This window comes from Theropithecus gelada, chromosome 17, assembly GCF_003255815.1.
Source record: "Theropithecus gelada isolate Dixy chromosome 17, Tgel_1.0, whole genome shotgun sequence".
NCBI classification, from domain to species: domain Eukaryota; kingdom Metazoa; phylum Chordata; class Mammalia; order Primates; family Cercopithecidae; genus Theropithecus; species Theropithecus gelada.
The window spans coordinates 8844417-8865177 of NC_037685.1; the positions used below are offsets into that span (position 1 = coordinate 8844417).

The window sequence follows — 20761 nt, forward strand, 5'->3', positions numbered from 1 at the left end:
CTTCAGGCTGTTTCTATTCACTGAGGAAGATGAAGGGGAGCCAGTGTGTGCAGAGATTACACAGTAAGAAAGGAACAAAGAGAGAGAGCATGGAGGGGCCAGGCTGTTTTTAACAGCCAGCTCTCCCAGGAAAGCATAGAGTGAAAACTAACTTACTACCACAAGGAGCACACCATGCTACTCATGAGGGATCCTCTTCCATGACCCAAACATATCCCACATTGTTTACGATGATATTTAGAGAGGCCAAATATCCAAGCCACAGCACAGGCACAGAAGGAAGGCTAAGGACTTAAGGAGATTTATGATTTTCTTGGCAAACTACAGTAATTAGATAAATAGAAATTTATGTAATATTATTCCTAGGCATAATGTTATCAGTTTCTCAGAAATTATAAATGCCGCTTATTAATTAAAGCCATTTGTTTTATGAGATTCTGATACTAACAAGTTTGCTCCAGTTTGTAGAACACAAAATTATAATTGGTTCTTAAATAGGCTTTTGAACACATTAAAGTGATCCATTTCTACCACAAAACACTGTTATATGTGAAGGCCATAACTGCCAGAGGTAGAACGAGAATTCCAGGAAAATTCTTAATTGTAACATCCAGTTTTTCATCTCTCAAGTACCTATTTTTGAAATGGTGCGAACTGGAAATATTGGGAATATATTTTTACAGGAAAAAATTGTTGGTTATGAATATTTAATGAAAACACTTATTTGTACTAAGAAATATATGTATAGGAATATATGTATTACATATAGGAATTCCAAATATGTAATATTCTATCATATATATGAAAGCATTTATAATTATAGCAGATATAGGATTAGAAAATAATATGCTAAAGTTGAAATCTATATTGAGAACTGAGGAATTGTTCATCAGTAGAACTAAGTACTAACAAAGAACCATAAAACAGACTGCCAACTAGTTAGAGTGTAGAGATACTTCGTTTCAGAGAGTGATGCCAGAATCGCTGCTGGACTAAGCATTTTATCACTAGTACTAATTTTAGATAGATAGATAGATACATAGATACATAGATACATAGAGGTAGAGGTAGAGGTAGAGGTAGAGATGTGATAAGGATTGGTTGTGTCCCCACCCAAAATCTCATCTTGAATTGTAATCCCCATAATTTCCACATGTCAAGGGAGAGGAAAGAGACCAGGTGGAAATAATGGAATCATGGGGGCAGTTTTTCTGCTCATGATAGTGAGTTCTCATGAGATTTGATTATTTTATAAGGGGCTCTCCCCACTTCACTTAGCAATTTTCCTTCCTGCTGCCTTGTGAAGAAGGTTCCTGCTTCCCCTTTACTTTCCGCCATGATTGTAAGTTTCCTGAGATCTCCCCAGCCATGCTGAACTGTGAGTCAATTAAACCTCTTTCCTTTATAAATTACCCAGTCTTGGGCAGTTCTTTATAGCAGTGTGAAAACGGACTAATACTATATACATACATACATATACATATATAAAATATATATGTAGTATTTTATATATAATATATAAAATTATATGTTACATATTTACATATTTTTTTTTGTGTGTGTGTGTGTATGTGTATATATATATATATATATAGAGAGAGAATTATTGCTATTACTTTCTGTTGGCAGAGAGTTCTTCATGGGCCTGTCATGTCTCTGCCCAGTTTGTGAGCAGACGCATTCACTGCCTTTCTTCTGGACTATAGTTTCAGGAATGTTTGAATACCAAGCAGCGTTGGAAACTAGAGATAGTATCTTCTTCTGAAGCAAAGGACAGATTTGCTTATTGTTCACTTGAAAAATAAATTTAAAAAAAACTTTCTTCATTTCAAAAGGCAGTTATACTCACTGCCCGTTCCACAATATTTAGACTCTGTAAGCTCAAGGTTACTATTTTGTAATGCATCCTGTTACACATACAGGTGTCACTTGGTCCTCTTCATGTCACAGTGTGGTAATTGGCATTTATGGAACTGAGGAAAATCCTGATTTTCTTGCTACTACTATTGTCATGGATAACACAGTCTTTTGCTCTGATCCAGGAGTCGTATACGTTCTGCCATCATCCATTAAACACTGGCAGACTAATTGTTAGCTTGCAAGTAGGGTAAAATCACAGATCCTTACAATTCTCAACACTACCCTAGGTCTCAGCCCTTCTCACATGAGTAGATAACAGTATGTTCTGAATTCTAGACATTCCAGACATTTTGCTCATCTGCCTGTTGAAAACTTTTATCTGCAATCACCTTACTTTGCTATTACACTGTACTGTAACCTTACATAATAAATGCCTAGTGCATATTTCCCTAAACTTCTGTATTTTTTTCCTTAATCAGTAAATGAAACTACAATGATAATGAATTAATTCTAGGAAAATGCTAGTAGGCATCAAGTTATATTTTTTCTCTTTATCGAATTTGCCACTTTAATTTCAAGATAAAGTTGGCCCATTTTATTCCTTACAATTTCATAGTAACCCCTTTTCTTCCCCAAGATCATGGCTGCTGTCTAAGGCCAGTCACTTCTCTTAGCATTTGATATAATGTCCTAACTTGTCTACTGTTCCAGCCTTACTCATACAAATACAATCATGGCTCCTCCAATGAACAACAGTAAATTCTGAACCTGATAGGACATGGTAGAAAACTCTCAGTTTTCTGTCTCCTAATTCTTATAGTGTATTCTTTCATTGTGCTTGCATGACTTCTATGCTGTAGATTTGCCAACCACCTTGTAATAATCTGACTATGACATGTATTTTATGCTGCAAGGAATTTGCTCCTTTTACTTAAAAATCCTCCTTGCTGAGTCCCTGACAAATGTTTACTTCTCTTCCAAGACACAACATATGTCACCTCCTTTATGAAGTCTTCCCTGATGCCAGGGAATATTGACTATTCCTCCCTTTGTGCCTCCTGTTGTCTACCTACTTTCCTCAAATTTACCTTCAACATGTAGTTGCGTATATTTATTTCTGTCTCTGTCTCCCCCTAGTGGACATATTACTTATTATTCTATGCCCCGTGACTAGCAAAAGGTCTACCACAGAGTTGACATTAATGTATGGTGATGAATAAATAATATATTTAAAACACATTATTGATAAAATACTCACAAGAATATGTATTCTCCTAGAATGTATCCCTATACTTGATTTTATTTTCCTATTTATTTGTATATGCTCAGTCAGAAAGGAATATTAGGCACTTAGCACAGTATTTTCTATACAAGATTTAAGTTGAATGCTTGTTCTCTGAAGTATTTCAGGGCTAAATTTAAGGTAAAGCATTTAACTAACTATGCAGTAGAAAAATAGTTAATGTAATTTTAATATTTGGGAAAGACTTATTGATATCCTTGGCTAGGAAACAACATTAGAATGAAATGTATTTTTAAAATGAAATTAATCTTAGCATGAAAAATATACTCACCTGGGTGATTCCTAGTGCCATAGATAAGTATTTCACACAATGCTCTGAATGAATTACAAGAAACATAAGGGATTGTATTCTGAATTTGAACAACGACTGGTTTTCAACTGACTACACCAGTTGTTAGACACATCAGCAGAAACAGATGTAAATAAGGGCAGAGGCAACGCCCTACAGTCAGTTCTGACAAGTTTGATTTAGACATCAATGGGCACCAGCAGCTACCACAGAGGACACCCAGAGACATTTCAGCCATGTCGTTCAGGACCCATTGAGAATAGTATGTGGAAGAAAAACATCTCCATTCACTACCGTTAAGACATACAAGCCTCTTCTTTCAACAGCCACCCTCTTAGGGAAGAGAAAGACTAGAGGTTGGGTGAGACTCCTTGAGAGAGGAGAGACAGCTCTAATAAGGATTTTGAACTTCCAGTTTAATGAAAGACATAACTGTTAACCACATGGAGTTGTTTCTAATTCTTCTACATATTACGTATAAATCGTTCTGCCATTAGTACAAGTGCAAGCTTGAAAACAAGATGACATTCATTATAAAAATTAACTTACTTTTCTCCTTGTAAAAATATGAGTTAAAGTGATTAATTCTAACATCTAGAAGAGTATATTTAATTACTTGTTGAAATGAACATTTATCATGTTCTTGCCCATTATTTTAGAGGTATAGTCTTAAAAATATAAACATAGATACAATCTTTTTCTGAACTATCATAACTCACTAAGAAAAAGACACGTAGCTATAAGAAAATAATGAAAACTCTTCTATTAGTAGAGATGACTGTTGATAAAGACATTCAATGTACTGAAGACAGGTGTTATGTGATAAACACTTTCAGCAGGAGGTTTTGCATAAACTTAAGCAATAATGATAAGTACAGGTTTGCCAAGCGTTGAAAGGAGTAAGGCTATTTCACGAAGAAAGACAATATGTTCAGATGAATGAAAGAAGGAAATCAAGTAGAATGCAAAATAATAATACTTATTCAAAATAAGATATTCTATTCTTAAAACATTTCTCTTGTTCTTTCTCTGTCTATATCTATCTCGATTCACCTATTCATATATGCGTCCATCCAAACTTCCATCTCATACATTAAGTTACATAACCCTAAAGTCCCTCTTACTCTTTTCCTTTTCATTCAACACATCAAAACCACTATACAAAACTTGCAGTTTTACCTTCAAAATATATCCAGAATATATTTTGACAGTAACTGTAGAAAAAACTAAGATCACCACCACCTCAACTATTGTGATACCTTCTGACTGGTGTGTCTGCTCTCATCATTCTTTTTAGGGCTGTTTATATTTCATTTCTTCCTCCTCATCCATTTTGCACTATTCTTTTTTTTCCTGTTCAGTGCCTTTGGAGACTAAACTTTCCGGAACTGAATCACTTAACTTGCTCGCTGATTTACTTTTGACTGGGTCTAGCTACTGTGTATTATAAGCAGAAGGTCAGGGGGTGAGAGGAGAGGTAAGAATATTTTTTCTCTACTCCCTGCAATATGTGGCTGTAGTGGTGTCTTTGTATGGGTTACAAGCTCCAGTAGGGCGGACGCTGTGACAGCTCCGGTCCTTCCTTCTAAGATATGCTAAAAAGATTCCCGCATTTTCTCCGTAGTTCGAGTTCTCTGAGTCCTCAATATCCCTGTGAGTGAATTATTATATCAGGTTGCAATGTGAATGATTTATTGTATAAAAGGGATATGCTCAGTAAATCTATCTAAAAATGATCGATAATTTTGTGCTCTCAGAAACGTTTAGAAACAATACAAATAGAAACCAGTTAGATTTGCAACAGTCGGAATTTTCTTAGCTAAAGTTAACCAAGAAGAAGAAAAACATAAATTAGTAAATATGACCAATAAAACATTAATATGTCAGTAGAATGTGTTTTGCATAGGCAAATCTAGCGTCAACTTCAGGTAAGTTTAGGCTAAGTGATCATTATCACATTGTAAGCGTACAAAAGCAAGGACTCACCTCAGGAATAATAGAAGAAATTACAACAGAAAAGCCCAGTCTATCATCTGAAGGCCTAAACAACAGCTATTTCGTATGATATCATTCCTGATTTATTCCCCCATTACAGATTCACTCAATTGTTAGGGATTAGAAACAATCTCATCATTAGTTTGCAGCTATTTAGTGTGTTTATATGTGTGATATAAATTTTGACTTAATGAAAGGCTCATTTCACTAACAGCAGCCACAAATATTACACAAAATATATGTTAAGTGTCTATAAATCCTCAGTACTACACTAGGTACAATTGAAGATACTGAGTGGTAGAATATATACTTTCTATACACAAGATATGAAAAATCTAAATGTTCAAAAAAGCATTTTCAGGACAAACAAGTAGAAAACCAACATGAATGAGCATGACAAGTATTCTTGTATTAAGCATGTGTAACTGACTGAATTTCTAATGGTAAGATTCTCAGAAAAAAAAGAATGTTAGTGGCATAGTAAGATAGTTGCCTCTTTTATTAAAAAAGAACAGATTTGTCCACAAGATCTATGAATAATATAGCATACAATTTTAGCACATATTTAAAAATGAATAAGTTGAAGGGAATGTTTATAGATTCATGAATGTTTATAGATTCAAAGTCTTAAATATGAATCTGGTTACAATCCTTTTAAGCTTAATAAACATGAACAAGTTAATTCAGTTTCATTAGTTTTAACTCCTTTATATATAATTTTATTTTATTCCTCAAAACATTATATTAAAATGAGATCAAATATTAACAAATATTTTGAACATGTTTAAATCATGTATCATTGTTTAAAAATATTGCTCAAGGTTTACTGATTCTATTTAAGAAAGATGAACAATAATAGATAATAAAAAATAATGTGTTTTTATTTTATCTGATTTATTGAACTCTAATTCCTATCTAATTGTAATTAGATATCTTTAGAATTACATATTTAAAAGAAACTTACTAATATAATTCTTTCTAATAAGTACATACTAAGGAAATTTGGTTAAGTGTAAGCTAACTTTCTATGTAAAATATTAATAGGGGTGTTGTTTATAAAAATAATCAATTAATTATACCTACTGTATGATAGTCTATATGGTAAGTTATGATCACAAAACATAGAAAATGGTGAGATTCTAATAATCAGTAAAATAAAATATGTTTTTAATAGTGTCTCTGAACTCTTTTAGAAATGGCCAAAGTGACGCTAACTGGTAAATATTATTTTATGTGATACTTTCTAATATTTTTAGTCTACCCTGTCAACTGAGAAGTGAAATTACTTCATGAACCATAATACAGCAAATTTCTTTTAAATCTCTAGTATCCAGATTATCTGCTGAAAGTCTAAGTTTATTTTCTTTCCTTAGCCCTTTCCTCTTTAAATTTGCCAACTTTTTGTGGCTTTTGCTTCTAAATTTGTATAGATACTTCCTATGTCAATGAACATTTTGCTAGTATTTCAAATTATCTCAGTATGTTTATCAGTTTTTAAAATAGCATCAGTGATTTCCTACTACACATATATATGCAATGTCTCACAAACAAGCTCATGATTTCATATTGATGTTTATCAGCTTTTAAAATAACATCATGACTCCTACTACATATATATCTAATGTTTTATGCATATATATGCATATGTATATACACACACATACATATATATGCAATGTTTTACAAACAAGTTTATGATTTCATATTTGGTCCACCTAACCTCTTATCCTGTGCTCAAAGACAGGAAAAATTAAAGCAAGGCCAGGCGCAGTGGCTCATGCCTGTAATCCCAGCACTCTGGGAGGCCGAGGTGCGTGGATCACCTGAAGTTGGGAGTTCGAGATCAGCCTGACCAACATGAAGAAAACCCATCTCTACTCAAAAATAAAAATAAAAAATATATATATATACACACAAAATTAGCCAGGCATGGTGGCGAAGGCCTGTAATCCCAGCTACTCAGGAGTCTGAGTCAGGAGAATTGCTTGAACCCGGGAGACCGAAGTTGTGTCGAGCCGAGATCACGCCATTGCACTCCAGCCTGGGCAACAACAGCGAAACTCCCTCTCAAAAAAATAAATAAATAAATAAAAATAAAATAAAATAAAATAAAATAAAAGCAAATACTTGAAGTTGATTAGCAATGAATATTATTGTTTATTTTTACAAAGTACAAAATATTTGAATTAGAATAAGGGACTCTAATCTTTTAAAACATGAGTATCACATGATAACATAAAGATTTTGAAGAAATTTTGTTAGAGAAGCAAATTACGTGTAATTAGAGGAAAAATCTTGAGGTAGATAGAGGGAATACAGTTCTCATTCATAATAAATGTATGTAATTGTACTGTCTTTAGACACACATACATACACACAAGAGAAGAGAGAGAGAGAGGAGAAGCAAATATTAGAGAAAAGGCAGATCCAAGAACAAAATCTTGAACTTAGGATTCTGAGGTTCCATTTTACCAAAGGCACAGGGTAATGCCAGATGGTAAAACATATACTTTAATTCCTACATCTAAGGTATGTGAGAAATACTTTCAAAAGCATGTCTTAAACTTTGTTTTGTTGTCTTTAAATGTTCTTTATTACCATTGGATCATCACAACTCATTAAAGTAAGTATAAGGCAAATATAACCTTAATAGAAAGTGAAACTTTTATACCTGTTGTTATGTACTGAATTGTGTCCCCTCAAAATTCATATGTTGAAGACTTAACCTCAAGGTGAGTGTTTTTAGAGGATGGGTCTTTAAGGAGACAATTAATACTAAATGAGGTAATATGGGTTAGGCCCTAATGCAATAGGACTGATGTTTATATAGGAACAGGAGGAGAGAGATCGCTCTCTGTTTCTTCAGAGGAAAGGTCTTGTGAGGACACAGTGAGAAGGAGGCTGTCTGCAAGTCAGGAAGAGAATCCTCACTAGCAACTAAATTTTCAGGCACCTTGATCTTGGATTTTAGCTTTCAGAACTGTGACAAAATACATTTCTGATGTTTAAGCCACCTAGTCTATAAGATTTTTATGTAAGCCGAAGCACATTTATACACTTGATTTACAACAATCTAAGCAAAGTTAAAATTTATCTTTTACTCTATGTGTATTGTTAGCTATCTTTGAAGATTATTCTCCAGCTTTGCAATGTAATTACTAAAATGTTTTTATTCCACTCTAGTGAAATGTCTTAAAGACCTCCTATAATGTTCATGGTAATTCTCAGTACTTAGTCTTATGTAGTTGTATTGGCATTTTGTATATGTCATAATTATTCACTTTTATTTTTGTTTTTTTCTCATATATTCTAATAAATAAGATGCTGAAATGATAAGTTATTTAGTAGTTACCTTTTAACTAGAGAAACTAAAATACCAGGAAATGGTTTAAACTCAAGTCCTGGTCTAGGAAGCAAATAGAATAGAAAACTACAAATACAAAGGATGTCAAGTACAGAGAATTAAAACAAAAGAGGATCCTAGAAGACTAGACACCAGTAAAATGTTAAGGTCTGAAAACATATGTCATTTGCTTCTCATTTTTTTCTCCTGGGAGAATTTGGTGTTGAATGAATGCTGAATACAGTGTATATGGAAAAAAATAATAAGAAGAATAAATAAAAAATTTTGCATTTTTCATGATTGGTAAAACCTGGACCTCAGCTTGCAAAACTTCTTTTATATTTGAATTTATGATTTTTTTTTTTGCTTTCCATTATTCTTAAGAATAAATAGTCTTAGTTGTTAATTATTAATAATATGTTGAAAAGCTCAAATTACATTTGAAAACTGTAATAAACAATACAATAATTTATACTTAGATTTGTCTCAAAGAACAGAGTCATGAAACACTCAAGTGTCACCCAATGTTATTCTGAAAAAAAAAAATCTTTTTCTGAAAGAATATCATTTTTACAGCATCTATCTGTTACTCTGGGGACTTTTATATAAGCAAGAAATAGGATGACCTTGTTTACTGGGTAAAAACTGTCATGGTTATAAAAAAGAATAAAATGACTTCACTTCTATTCTTCTGTGAAGAATAATAGTCTGTGCTATTAAAGCACTCATCTGAAAAAATATATTAAATTAAAATATTATACTTATAAGAAATATCATTAAATATGTATGTTATCTGCATAGGTAAACATATATGCATAAATGTATCACATTGATATATATGTACATGAATGTATACTATATATACATATATGTGTACACACAAAAGAAAAATCAAAACTCTGAAACTTAAATATACCAAAACAATGAAATTTTAAAACCCAAATTGTAATTACTTTCAGCATGTATTGCTGTGAATTAAGTTGTTTCATATTTCCTGTTTTTTCAATATTTTGTATAGCACTATATAAAAAAATTGAATTCAACTTTTCAAATATAGTTACTGTTTCAAAAAAAATTCCATACCCACAAGGTAAAGACCACTAATAAAGTTCAAAGTCATCTGTTTAAAATTTAACTGTACATTGACAAACAATTGTTTTCAAAAATCCTTTACTTTGCAAGATGCAGCCAGTTATTAAGTACCCAATGTATGTCAAATATTGGAGACAAAAATCTTAAGGAACTTACAACATATCAGGGCAAAAAGACACATATCTCTTAATAATCTAAATGAAGTATTATCAATTCTAGAAAAGGTATTAAAACAGAATGCTACAAGAACCCTGAAGAAGAGCTCTAGTAGCAGACAAGGAAGTCTTTCTTAGGAAAGTGAATCTTGAGTTTTTGTTTTGTTTAGTTTTGTTTTTGTTTTGTTTTGTTTTCAGATAAAGGACTTTGCTCTGCTGTCCAAGCTGGAGTGCAGTGATGTGATCACAGATCACTGTAACCTTGAACTCCTGGGCTCAGGCGATTCTCCTGCCTCACCCTCCTGAGTAGCTGGAGCTACAGGCATGCACCACCACATGCATGTATATTTTTTAATATTTTTGTAGAGTTGGGGTCTTGCTACATTGCTCAGACTGATCTCAAACTCCTGGCCTCAAGCAATCCTCTTGTCTCAGCCTCTCCAAGTGCTGAGATTGCAGGCCTGAGCCACTGCATTGAGCCCTGAGTTGAGCTTTTAATGGCAAACCAGGTGTTAATTAAGTGTATGCATGTCTGAGTATGAGGGCTAGGGTATGGAAGTAGATGCAGGAAGGCTTGTCATGTGCTAAACCAGAAGAATTTTCAAAAGGCTATGTTGCTTTCTACAAGTAGTTTAATAACTACATTTAAGAAGGTTATAAATAAGAACAACATATATGATTCTAAGGATATGGTATGTTATTTACAAGTAAATGATGTGTGCATTTCAAGGTCATTGAACATTAGGATTCAATTTGTGTTTTAAAAAATTTACTCAAGATAGAAGGCATCATGAACAATGAATACAGGTGGGAAAAGATGTCACAGGAGTTTAGCAATTAACATGGAGTCCATTGCATAAAAATGATAAGGCCTAATCTAAAGACAATAATATCGTACACAGAAAGTGGAGATTTAAAACATTTTAAAGGTGCCCATTTTTAAAACAACAGAATTTCTTGGTGATACAGGGAGTAAGAAAACAATAGCTGTTGAGAAAAACCTTTATTTAAAGAGAAAACACATTTCTAGGCATTCTTACTGGACATAGAATAAGCACAAAATGTTATTCCACTCTCCTAAGAAATTGATCAATCAGATGAAATGAGCATTTAGTATTTAAATAGATCTTTTTATTTCAGGCGTAATTTACTTATCTACCCAATTTTGTATGTATTTTAATGTATTCTGAGAGTAAAGGACATTAGCATGAATGTATATTACCATGAGGTGAAATCTAATGGTCAGGATAAAAGTTCCATCTTTTATTTTTATAATAGATGAATAGTATAAGTGACTACTCATTGAAACAACATTTTGGGTTTTATTGTGATTAAATATTCATCACTCCCTCAATTTTTACCTCATATTTGCCATCTCTTATTCTTAGCCTTCTTTGGAAAAGAGTACAGCACTTATGCTGAATTGTGGCAAATTGAGAAGTTGTTTAATGGTTTGGAAAACCTGCACAGCTGAGTGAATCGAAAATAACACATTCATTATTATTTATGACTCTATTTCCAGGTCTTTTCAGGTCGGCTTATTGAATTCACTGAATATCTGGTTTTCCAGCTCAGCAAAGCCAATTTTATGATAGACAAACTCACAGAAATTAAAGAAAGCTAATTTTTAATAGAAAAAAATGAAAACACCATCAATGCAGGATCATTTACTCTAAATGAAAACCCATTACTTATTAACATTTACCATTAAGAATCCGAAAGCTAAAACAAAAATCCTCTAGGACCGTGATTCCCTAGTGTTTCTGTGGCTCTTGCTTTGCATGAGTCTTCAATAGATGTTACTTGGAATAAATGTTTTACAGGAAAGCCAGGGATTTCACGAGTTAAGGTTAAGTTCGTTTTTAATTAAAATACTTGAGAGATGTTATGACGACAATCTTCACTGTAAAATTTCAAAATGAGGATGTGGTGTAATGGGTTTATGCATTTATAAACTATTGTTTTGACATGAAATGCTTTTGTAATGAATACCTTCAAGTAATATTTTCCCAGGGACAAAGCACTGGGAAATGCTTATCTAGTGCAATTCACTGACAACATTTCAGACACATATTTAGAGGTAATAGGAGGGCTTCATAATTCAAAACACCATGTTTTGTTGTTGTTGTAATTTATAGTTTTAGCAGAAAAAGTTGTCATTATTTTCTGAGGGAAACATTTTCTGAGCTAAATTATCACATGTTTAATCATTAGACATATATTTATTTTGTATTTAATCTGTCCAAATATTGAACAATATTAACTCTAGGCTACATCAAATGCCAAAAGAACAGCAAGAGATAAACTGTAGAATTATTAGGTTTTGAATTTTGGGTAAACTTTACAATAGGAATGGATAGCCTCTGAAACATTATTTTATTAAAACTCAGGTGGAAATAAAAGCAAACAGTTAAAGGTGTCCTTAACAGAGTCTATCACATAGTTTTCTTATATAAGAAAGTATTTTAAGTATTTTGATAAAATAACATGTACCTTTAAATATGGATTTGCTGGTCCTAAATTCTATAGTATAATAAATGACAATTTGAAGAAGAACATTAACTTCCAATAAACTCTCTCTTCTAATTTTACTTTTGGCTTATCATTGATGAGCTCTGCCTCACCCACAATCATTATTTGTTTCAGTTATTGCAGTTATTTTGTCACACTTGAGAATAAGAAAGCTATATGTAGCCATGTCCTTTAAACACCACCAGAAAAATAAACTCGTGATAGAATATCTTTTATATAATGCTTTATTTAAAAAACAAATTTTCAGTCAGTTGACACTTGAGACTTATTTTTTATATCTTCTTCAGAAAACATTTTGCCCTTTAATTTATAATTAATCTGATTACTTAAAAATGTATTTACTAAATCATCATTTCATGCCAAATAAAGACATATTTACTTTAGTAAAAGAGAGGGTTTATAAGTATATTAAAATATTTTAAATGATCACTATAGTACTTTTAGATTATTTTCCTATAAGTCATTTATAATAAAGGAAAAAGCATATGTAATATTGATTAACAAAATAATAGTTTTTGATAATCACATTTAAAGAATTTTGGAAAAAATATTAAATATTCTTAATGCAATATTCTTTTTAATCTCTTTTCTACAATACTTGATTTTGGGTAATTTAACTAAGCCCCAGTTTCTTTATGTGTTAAATAGATATCCAAAATACAGCAGACAGTGAAATATTTAGTGAAAAAATATGCTGAAAGCACATAGCATTATACCAGCATATTTAACTGCTAAATAAATTAAAAACATCATGGATATGGAAAATAATAAATAGTGACCTACACAACACATATTTAAAAGGTATAATCTATAGTTTAAAATATAAACATGGTAACATTTTCATTAATGGTGCAATAAATTATATTTAAAGACAGTATTTGTTAGAGAAAATAAATGACATGGACATATGTTTATTTAGATGATGGTGATAATGAATGTTAACAACAATTATGTAATTATAAATTTAAATGAAACATTTATGGATCACTATTACTTAAATACTTTGGAAACAATTTTCTTCCAATTGCAATAAAATTAGGCTTTGTAGTTTAAATAATCTAACTTTCCCTTTAATGTATAACCTGAAAAATTGAGCTGTTCAATATCTGTGTTGTTATTTATTTTATGGTTATCATGATGATAGCTTATATTTCAACACGTGCTAAATGTTAGGACATAAAAGTCAAAAGGTAATTTTGTTTGTTTGAAAACTCGTTCTCACACGGGAATAAAACGTTGTTTTAGAGTTTGGATTTTCAAATTGATTTTACATGCATCAGTGATTAATGAGCTTTAAAATGTTACCTAAAATACAGTCTACTTTAATTCTCAGAGCATCAATTCCAACCTGAAAAAAATATTATAGGACAAGTTTTGAAGCTCTTTCCTGCAATCATAATCTATGAAAGTAAGGTGAGTACACATTTCAGTATGGCGTCACGTGATCATTCACTCACCTTTTAATTATGAAAAACTCAATTCTAAGCTGACCTGAATTGCCCTGATAAGGAAGTTAACAGCAGCTAGAAAATATTGGGGGTAAACTTAACTTCAAATCAATAAATATAAAAATATTTTATAAATTACTGGTTGTAATATAAAAGAAAAAGAGGGGGAAAGTAATGTATCCATTAATAAATTCTACCTGAGGAAGTTAAGTGATAGAAGCCTAAAAAAAGTTCTGATAATAGATCCTTATTGTTTACGTTAACTTAAAATTTATCATATGGAAAGTAAATAAAATCTCTTTCAATTTATTCAGAGTATTAAATTAGACATTTTGATGTATATGTGGAAAATATTAACTTAATATGTGCACTATTTTCTTAATGTTTAGAATATAAAATCACTTGAAACTCAGCAGCAACGAGATTATTTCTAAGATACTATTTCTTAATTTGAAAGACTAATCCAATGAATGTTGAATATTTATGACAAAATTCTAAACAAATATTTATCACTTTTAATAACAATTACTTTTTGAATATTATTAAAGTAAAAACTTTTGTTTTGGACGACCTCACGGCATCCTCCATTTAATTCTAATGGAAAAGTGTGTATATGTGGTTCTCTGAATACTTAGTGTGGACTTGCTCATCTCTAGGACATTTTTGTTTCAGCTTTCAGAGTCATTAAAATAATAAACCAGATTTTTCTGATACTCTTAGAAATTAAAATCTTAGTAGTAACTGTTTCCACATATGTGTGAGAAAATTTAACTTACTTACGGTCACATCACATGGCTCCCTTCCCTCTAAGGAATATTTTAAATTACAGAAGTTATAAACTAATTTTACACAGTTTATTTAATTTTAAATTGTAACATTTTCTGTCATTCAAAAGTTGCGAGTAATGATTATTACAAAAAATACTACAATGGAAGGCATCTATACGTGTACATGAGATCATTTATTTGTTGAGCAAAAAGAGAGTTCTGCAGGGTTTTTCGTTTACTTGTTCCCCTTTAGTAAATTGATAGGTTTTAGACATTATAAAAACGTATGTTTTTAAGATGGGGAGGTGTCTCAATCAGCTTGTGTTGCTACCAAAGAATACTTGAGACTGTGAAATTTACAAATAAAATAGTTGTATTTGTCTCACTGTTCTGCAGACTTTACAAGAGGCATGGCCTAGCATCTGCTTTAGGTAAGTCTCAATATGCTGCTACTCGTAGTAGAAGTTTAAGGGGATCCAGCTGGTGCAGAGATCACACGGCAAGAGAGAGAAGCTGGGAGGGGTACCAGGCTCTTTTTAGCAACATCTCTCCAGAGAACTAACAGAGTAATAACTCACTCATTACCATGAGGACAGAACCCAGACATTCATGAGGGATCTACCCCATGATCCAAACACTTCCCATTAGACCTCAAGTCCAACAGTGGGTAGCACATTTCTACATGAGTTTTGGGGGACAAACATCCAAACCATAGCATTTCTCCTCTTGTCCATCAAATCTTGTACCTTTTCACATACAAAATATTATCATTCCACTCCAATTATCCCCAAAAGTTTTAAATTGTTCCTGCCTCAACTCAAAAGTCAAAGTCTCATTAGAGACTCAAGGCAAGTTATAGCTGTTATCCTAAAAATAAAAAACATATTATTTGTTTACAAGATACAAAGATTATGCAAGCATCAGGTAAACATTCCTATTCCAAAAGAGACAAATTGGGCCAAAGTAAGAGGTAACAGGCCAAATGCAAGTCCAAAATCGAGCAGGAGAGATGTTAAATCTTGACACTCCAAAATCATCTCCTGTAACTCTATGTCCGGCATCTGGGGCACATCAGTGTGAGAGATGACAGGTGGGCTCTCATGGTGTCATGGTTTTGCTTGGTGCAGCCCATGTAGCTGCTCTCAGGGATTGAAATGGACTGCCTGCAACTCTTCCAGGCTGAGGTGCAGACTGCCAGTGTCTCTATAATTCTAGGGTCTGGAGAGCAGTGGCTCTGCTCTCACAGTTCCACAGGGAAGTGCCCTAGCAGTTATTCTTTGTGGTGCCTCTGCTTAGACTCCCAGGCTTTCTGATACATCCTCTGAAATCTAGATGGAAGCTGCCAAACTTCCACCACTTTTGCATTGTGGGCACTTGCAGACTTAACAAGATGTGGAAGCTGCAGAGGCTTACCACTTGTGTCCTCTGGAACAAGGGCCTAAGCAGTACCCAGGGCCCTGTAAACCACAGCTGGAGCAGCCGGGATATGGGGAGCAGCTGGGATATGGGGAGCAGCCCTCTGAAGTAGCACAGGGAAGTGGTTCCTTGAACCTGTCCCCCAAAACCATTTTGTCATTCTAGGCCTCTGGGCCTGTGATGGGAGGGGCTGCCTCCAAACTTTCTGAAATTGCTTTTTCCCGTGATCTTGACTATTAGCACCTGGATCCCCTTTAGTCACGCTAATTTCTCTACTCAGTGACTGCTCCACAGCATCCTTGGATTCTTCTTCTGAAACTGTGTTTTCCTTCTCTACCACACGACCAGGCTCAAATTTTCCAAAATTTTATGCTCTGTTTCCCTTTTTACTACAAATTTCACCTTTAGTCATTCCTTTGCTGCTGATATGACTACAAGCTGTTAAATAGAGCCATATCACTTCTTGAGCACTTTACTGCTTAGAAATTTCTTCCACAATATACCCTAGGTCATTGCTCTTAAGTTCAGCCTTCCAGAAAACCCCAGAACATGGACAAAATTCAGCCAAATTTCTTTCTGTCTTTTTTTTTTTTTTTTTTTTTTTTTTTTTTTTGCTGTAGTGGAACAAGGGTGACCTTTGCTCCAGTTGCCAGTAAGTTCCTCATTTTCATCTGAGACTTTGTCAGTATGCCTTTCTTGTCTATATTTCTATCAACATAGTGGTTATAATCACTTGAGCAATCTCTAAGAAGTTCCAAAAATTTCCCTCTTCTTGGTTTATTTTTTGAAGCCCTCCAAACTTTTCCAACCTTTGCCCATTACCCAGTGCCAAAGCTGCTTCCACATCTTCAGGAATCTTTATAGCAACACCGACTCTCAGTATCAATTTTCTGCCTAAGTCTGTTTTGTGTTGCTATAAAGGAATACCTGAGGCTAGATAATTTATAATGAAAACAAGTTCATTTGTCTTACAGCTCTGAAGTCTGTACAAGAAGCAGGGCACCTGCATCTGCCTCTGGTGAGAGCCTCTGTCTGCTTCTACTCATGGCAGAAGGTGAAGGTAAGCCAGCATGTGCATAGATCACATGGTAAGAGACGAAGCAAGAGAGAGGGAGGATGTAAGTACATAGGGGGGACTCCAGGGATTACAGTAATTTAATAAAATTGAGCAATCAGCCTGTTTTACAGCCTCTGACCCTGTAGCTTGTTACTTTCTAAAGCTTGTATGACATAAAGTTACCCGGTTTGTTAAAACTAGTTTCTGACAGATCCCAGCAACTTATAGATGCACTGGAGTAAACTTTCCTCATTATCGTGCCAAAGTCTCTACTCTGAGAAGAGTTATAGCTTCATTACCATAATATGCGATCCATGTGCTAGCAAGATGACTCACTGTGTCTGTGCAACTGAGACCCGTTTTCTACACGCAATGATGCACCCTCTCCCCTCTCCATCACCCCATAAACCCTCCTGTCACTTTCTCTTGGGGAGACACTCCTTTTGAGAATACTCCCAGTGGCCTCCTTACTTGTGCCAAGAATATATCTCCTGTTGATCAAAATCTGCATTCTCATGGAGAATCATTTGTTACTTGCCAGGAGAACAAAACGGGGATTTTTTTTGGGATAACAGTGGGAGGGGCCAGGCTCTTTTTAACAACCAACTCTTGTGTAACTAATAGAGTGATAACTCACTCATTACCATAGGGACAGCACCAGCCATTCATGAGGGATCCACCCCAGTGACACAAACATCTTTCATTAGGCCCCACCTCCAACACTAGTGATTAAATTTCAACATGAGGTTTGAGGGATGGATGTCCAAACTACAATAGGAGGCATACACATCTTATTTCCTTATAAAATTATCTTTGCAGTTTAACTTTGAATAGACATCAATTCTTAGGAAACTCTAGCTTATTTTTACTCATAGAGTGTTACTGTCAAAATAATTCCTTAAAATTGTAGGCTCAAATTCCTCCTTGCCCAAATGTGGACACTGCGGTCTAATGAAACTTAATATACTTCCCATGATCAAATAGTGAACTAATGTTAGTCAAAAGTAGGATCCAAATAAACAGACACATTGTCAGGTCTCCTGTCCTACTAACATCTGCAAACACATATTTATGCCTTTAGTTGATATAAACAATTTTCCAATTATCTTTTCTAAATTCGATCCATACACTTGCACACAAAATACCATACACTGTAACATATTCAAAAACTATTTCAACAATTGTATTCTCTCTTACATCAGTCCATTTTCTCTCTCTTCTGGATCATACCCATGAGCATACAAACGTGCCTGACCTCACTCTCCATGCTTGCCTTTTATTAATTTATCCACCTTTGGCTAAAATGTTCTTTTTTAACTGATACTTAAAAATGGACGTCGGTTCTTTAAACATTTTCTCTTTGCCAGCTGATGTTACAGTATGCTTTCTCAAATAGAGGATGCTGGAGAAACATTGTAGGAGAAAAGATTTTGCTTCCTGGTTTAGGTGTACCCACTCACCAGGTTCTTGTAGTGAATGCAGCATCTGCAGTGCCTGCCTTCTGCGGTGTACTGTGGCGAGAAGCATCTACCTAATCTCCCTCTTAGAGGAGTTTGTAGTAGAGTGTCCCCAGTAGTGGAATCGAGGGTATGCTGTTCAAATTCATAAAAACAGAGTGGTTAAAAAAAGAGTGTTGGGAATGAAGTTTGTGGTATAGAGCTCTGGCGAATATGAAGTGTGTAGTGCTCCTAGGAAAATAGTAGTAGTTAGGGCATTTATTATAATAACATTCATATATTCTGCTATAAAGAAGAGGGCAGATGAGCCTGCGTTGTATTCAATGTTTAAGCCTAAGACTAACTCTGACTCTCCTTCTGTCAGATCAAAGGGTGCTCAGTTAGTTTCTGCTAGAGTGGAGATAAATCATATCATGGCTAGAGTCCATGATGGTAGGAACAGTCACAGGAATTCTTGCACTGTGATGAGTGCATATAGGTTAAATGAACCTCATATCAGTAGAACTGATAGCACGATAATGGCTAGGGTGACTTCATATGAAATTGTCTGGGCTATAGCTCGTATGCACTGATTAGTGCATATTTTAAATTAGATGCTCATCCTGATCATAGAATAGAGTAGACGGCTAGGTTTGATGTGGCTAGTATAAATGTGAGGCCTAAATTAAAATTAATTAGGGAATCTGGTACAGGGAAGGGAGTTTATAAGAGGAGAGCAATAGAAAGGGCCAGGGTTGAAGCAATAATATAAAGGGTAATAGAAGATGTTGAGGGCCGTAAGGGTTCTTTGGTGAAAGGTTTTATTGCGTCAGCGAATGGTTGAAGCAGCCCATAGGGACTTACAATGTCAGGTCCTTTGCGTAGCTGTATGTAGCCTAAGATTTTTCGTTCGATGAATGTAAGGCATGCTCTAGTGAGTAGAGTGGGAATAATCAGTGGTAGAAGGTCAATTATAGGCATGTTGTTAAGAAGAGGAATTGAACCTCTGATTATTAAGTTTTAAGTTTTATGCAATTGCCGGGCTCTGCCATCTTAACAAACCCTGCTCTTGGATAGTGTGTGTGATGATGTGTTAGATTGAGATAGCATCATCTATGGGGCGAGGGCGCTTTGTGAAGTGGACCCTGGTTTTCTTTTCCTTTTGTACTCAGAGAAATGTTAAATAGACAGAAACCAACCTGGATTACTCCAGTCTGAACTCAGATCATGCAGGACTTTAATCGTTGAACAAACAAACCCTTAATAGTGGCTACACCATCAGGATGTCCTGATCCAACACCAAGGTTGTAAACCCTATTGTCGATATGAACTCTAGAATAGGATTGAGCTGTTATCCCTAGGGTAACTTACTCCATTGATAAAATTATTGGATATCTATCTATATGTCTATCTATCTATCTATCCAAACTTGTTTGGACTACTGCGGTCTTAGTTTAGGTTGTTTGGAGGTTGGACTATGCTCCTAGGTCATCCCAACCAAAATTTTTAATGTAGGGATAGTAGGCTAGGACCTGTAGGCTTGTTTGAGCTTCTATTTGCATTAATAAATTAAAGTTCCATAGGGTCTCCTCGTCTTATTTATTTATATCTGCCTCTTCATGGATAGGTCAATTTCACTGATTAAAAATAATAGACAGCTGAACCCTCGTGTGGCCATTCATACAAGTCCCTATTTAGGGAACAAGTGATTACGCTACTGAAAAGAAATGTGGTAAGTTCCAGTTGGATTTTAAGCAATTTCTGCTACTGCAACATGTCGGCGACTTCGCTGCTGGTGAAAAACAGCTGTTCCCTCTTAAAGCCCTGGGAGCTGATACTGGTAGGAGGGCTCTTCCTTGAGTGTGCCAACTCGGTGCTATAGGTAGGAGCTGCTTCTTATGTCTTTTATTTCTGTGTTAGAGTTCTGTTAACTTCTACCTTTACAATTATTTCTTATTCCAAATACAAATCTTTGCTATAGTTAATTATTCTTTATATAAACATTTCTTGTTGAAATTTCAGTGTGTTTGTGTTTCTCTTTTTTTTTTTTTCTTTTTTTTTTTTTTTT

General features: G+C 34.1%; 1 protein-coding gene across 1 annotated transcript in view; it reads right to left on the bottom strand.

The window, feature by feature from the left end:
• The window catches only part of KLHL1 (kelch like family member 1), a 431623-nt gene that overhangs the window by 143680 nt on the left and 267182 nt on the right, over nt 1-20761 (bottom strand). The window contains exons 7-9 of the mRNA XM_025364396.1: nt 17949-17954; nt 15809-15845; nt 4045-4067 (exon numbers count right to left, since the gene is read on the bottom strand). Of these exons, the coding sequence (XP_025220181.1) occupies nt 4045-4067; nt 15809-15845; nt 17949-17954 (66 nt within the window). The remainder of the gene's footprint in view (nt 1-4044; nt 4068-15808; nt 15846-17948; nt 17955-20761) is intronic.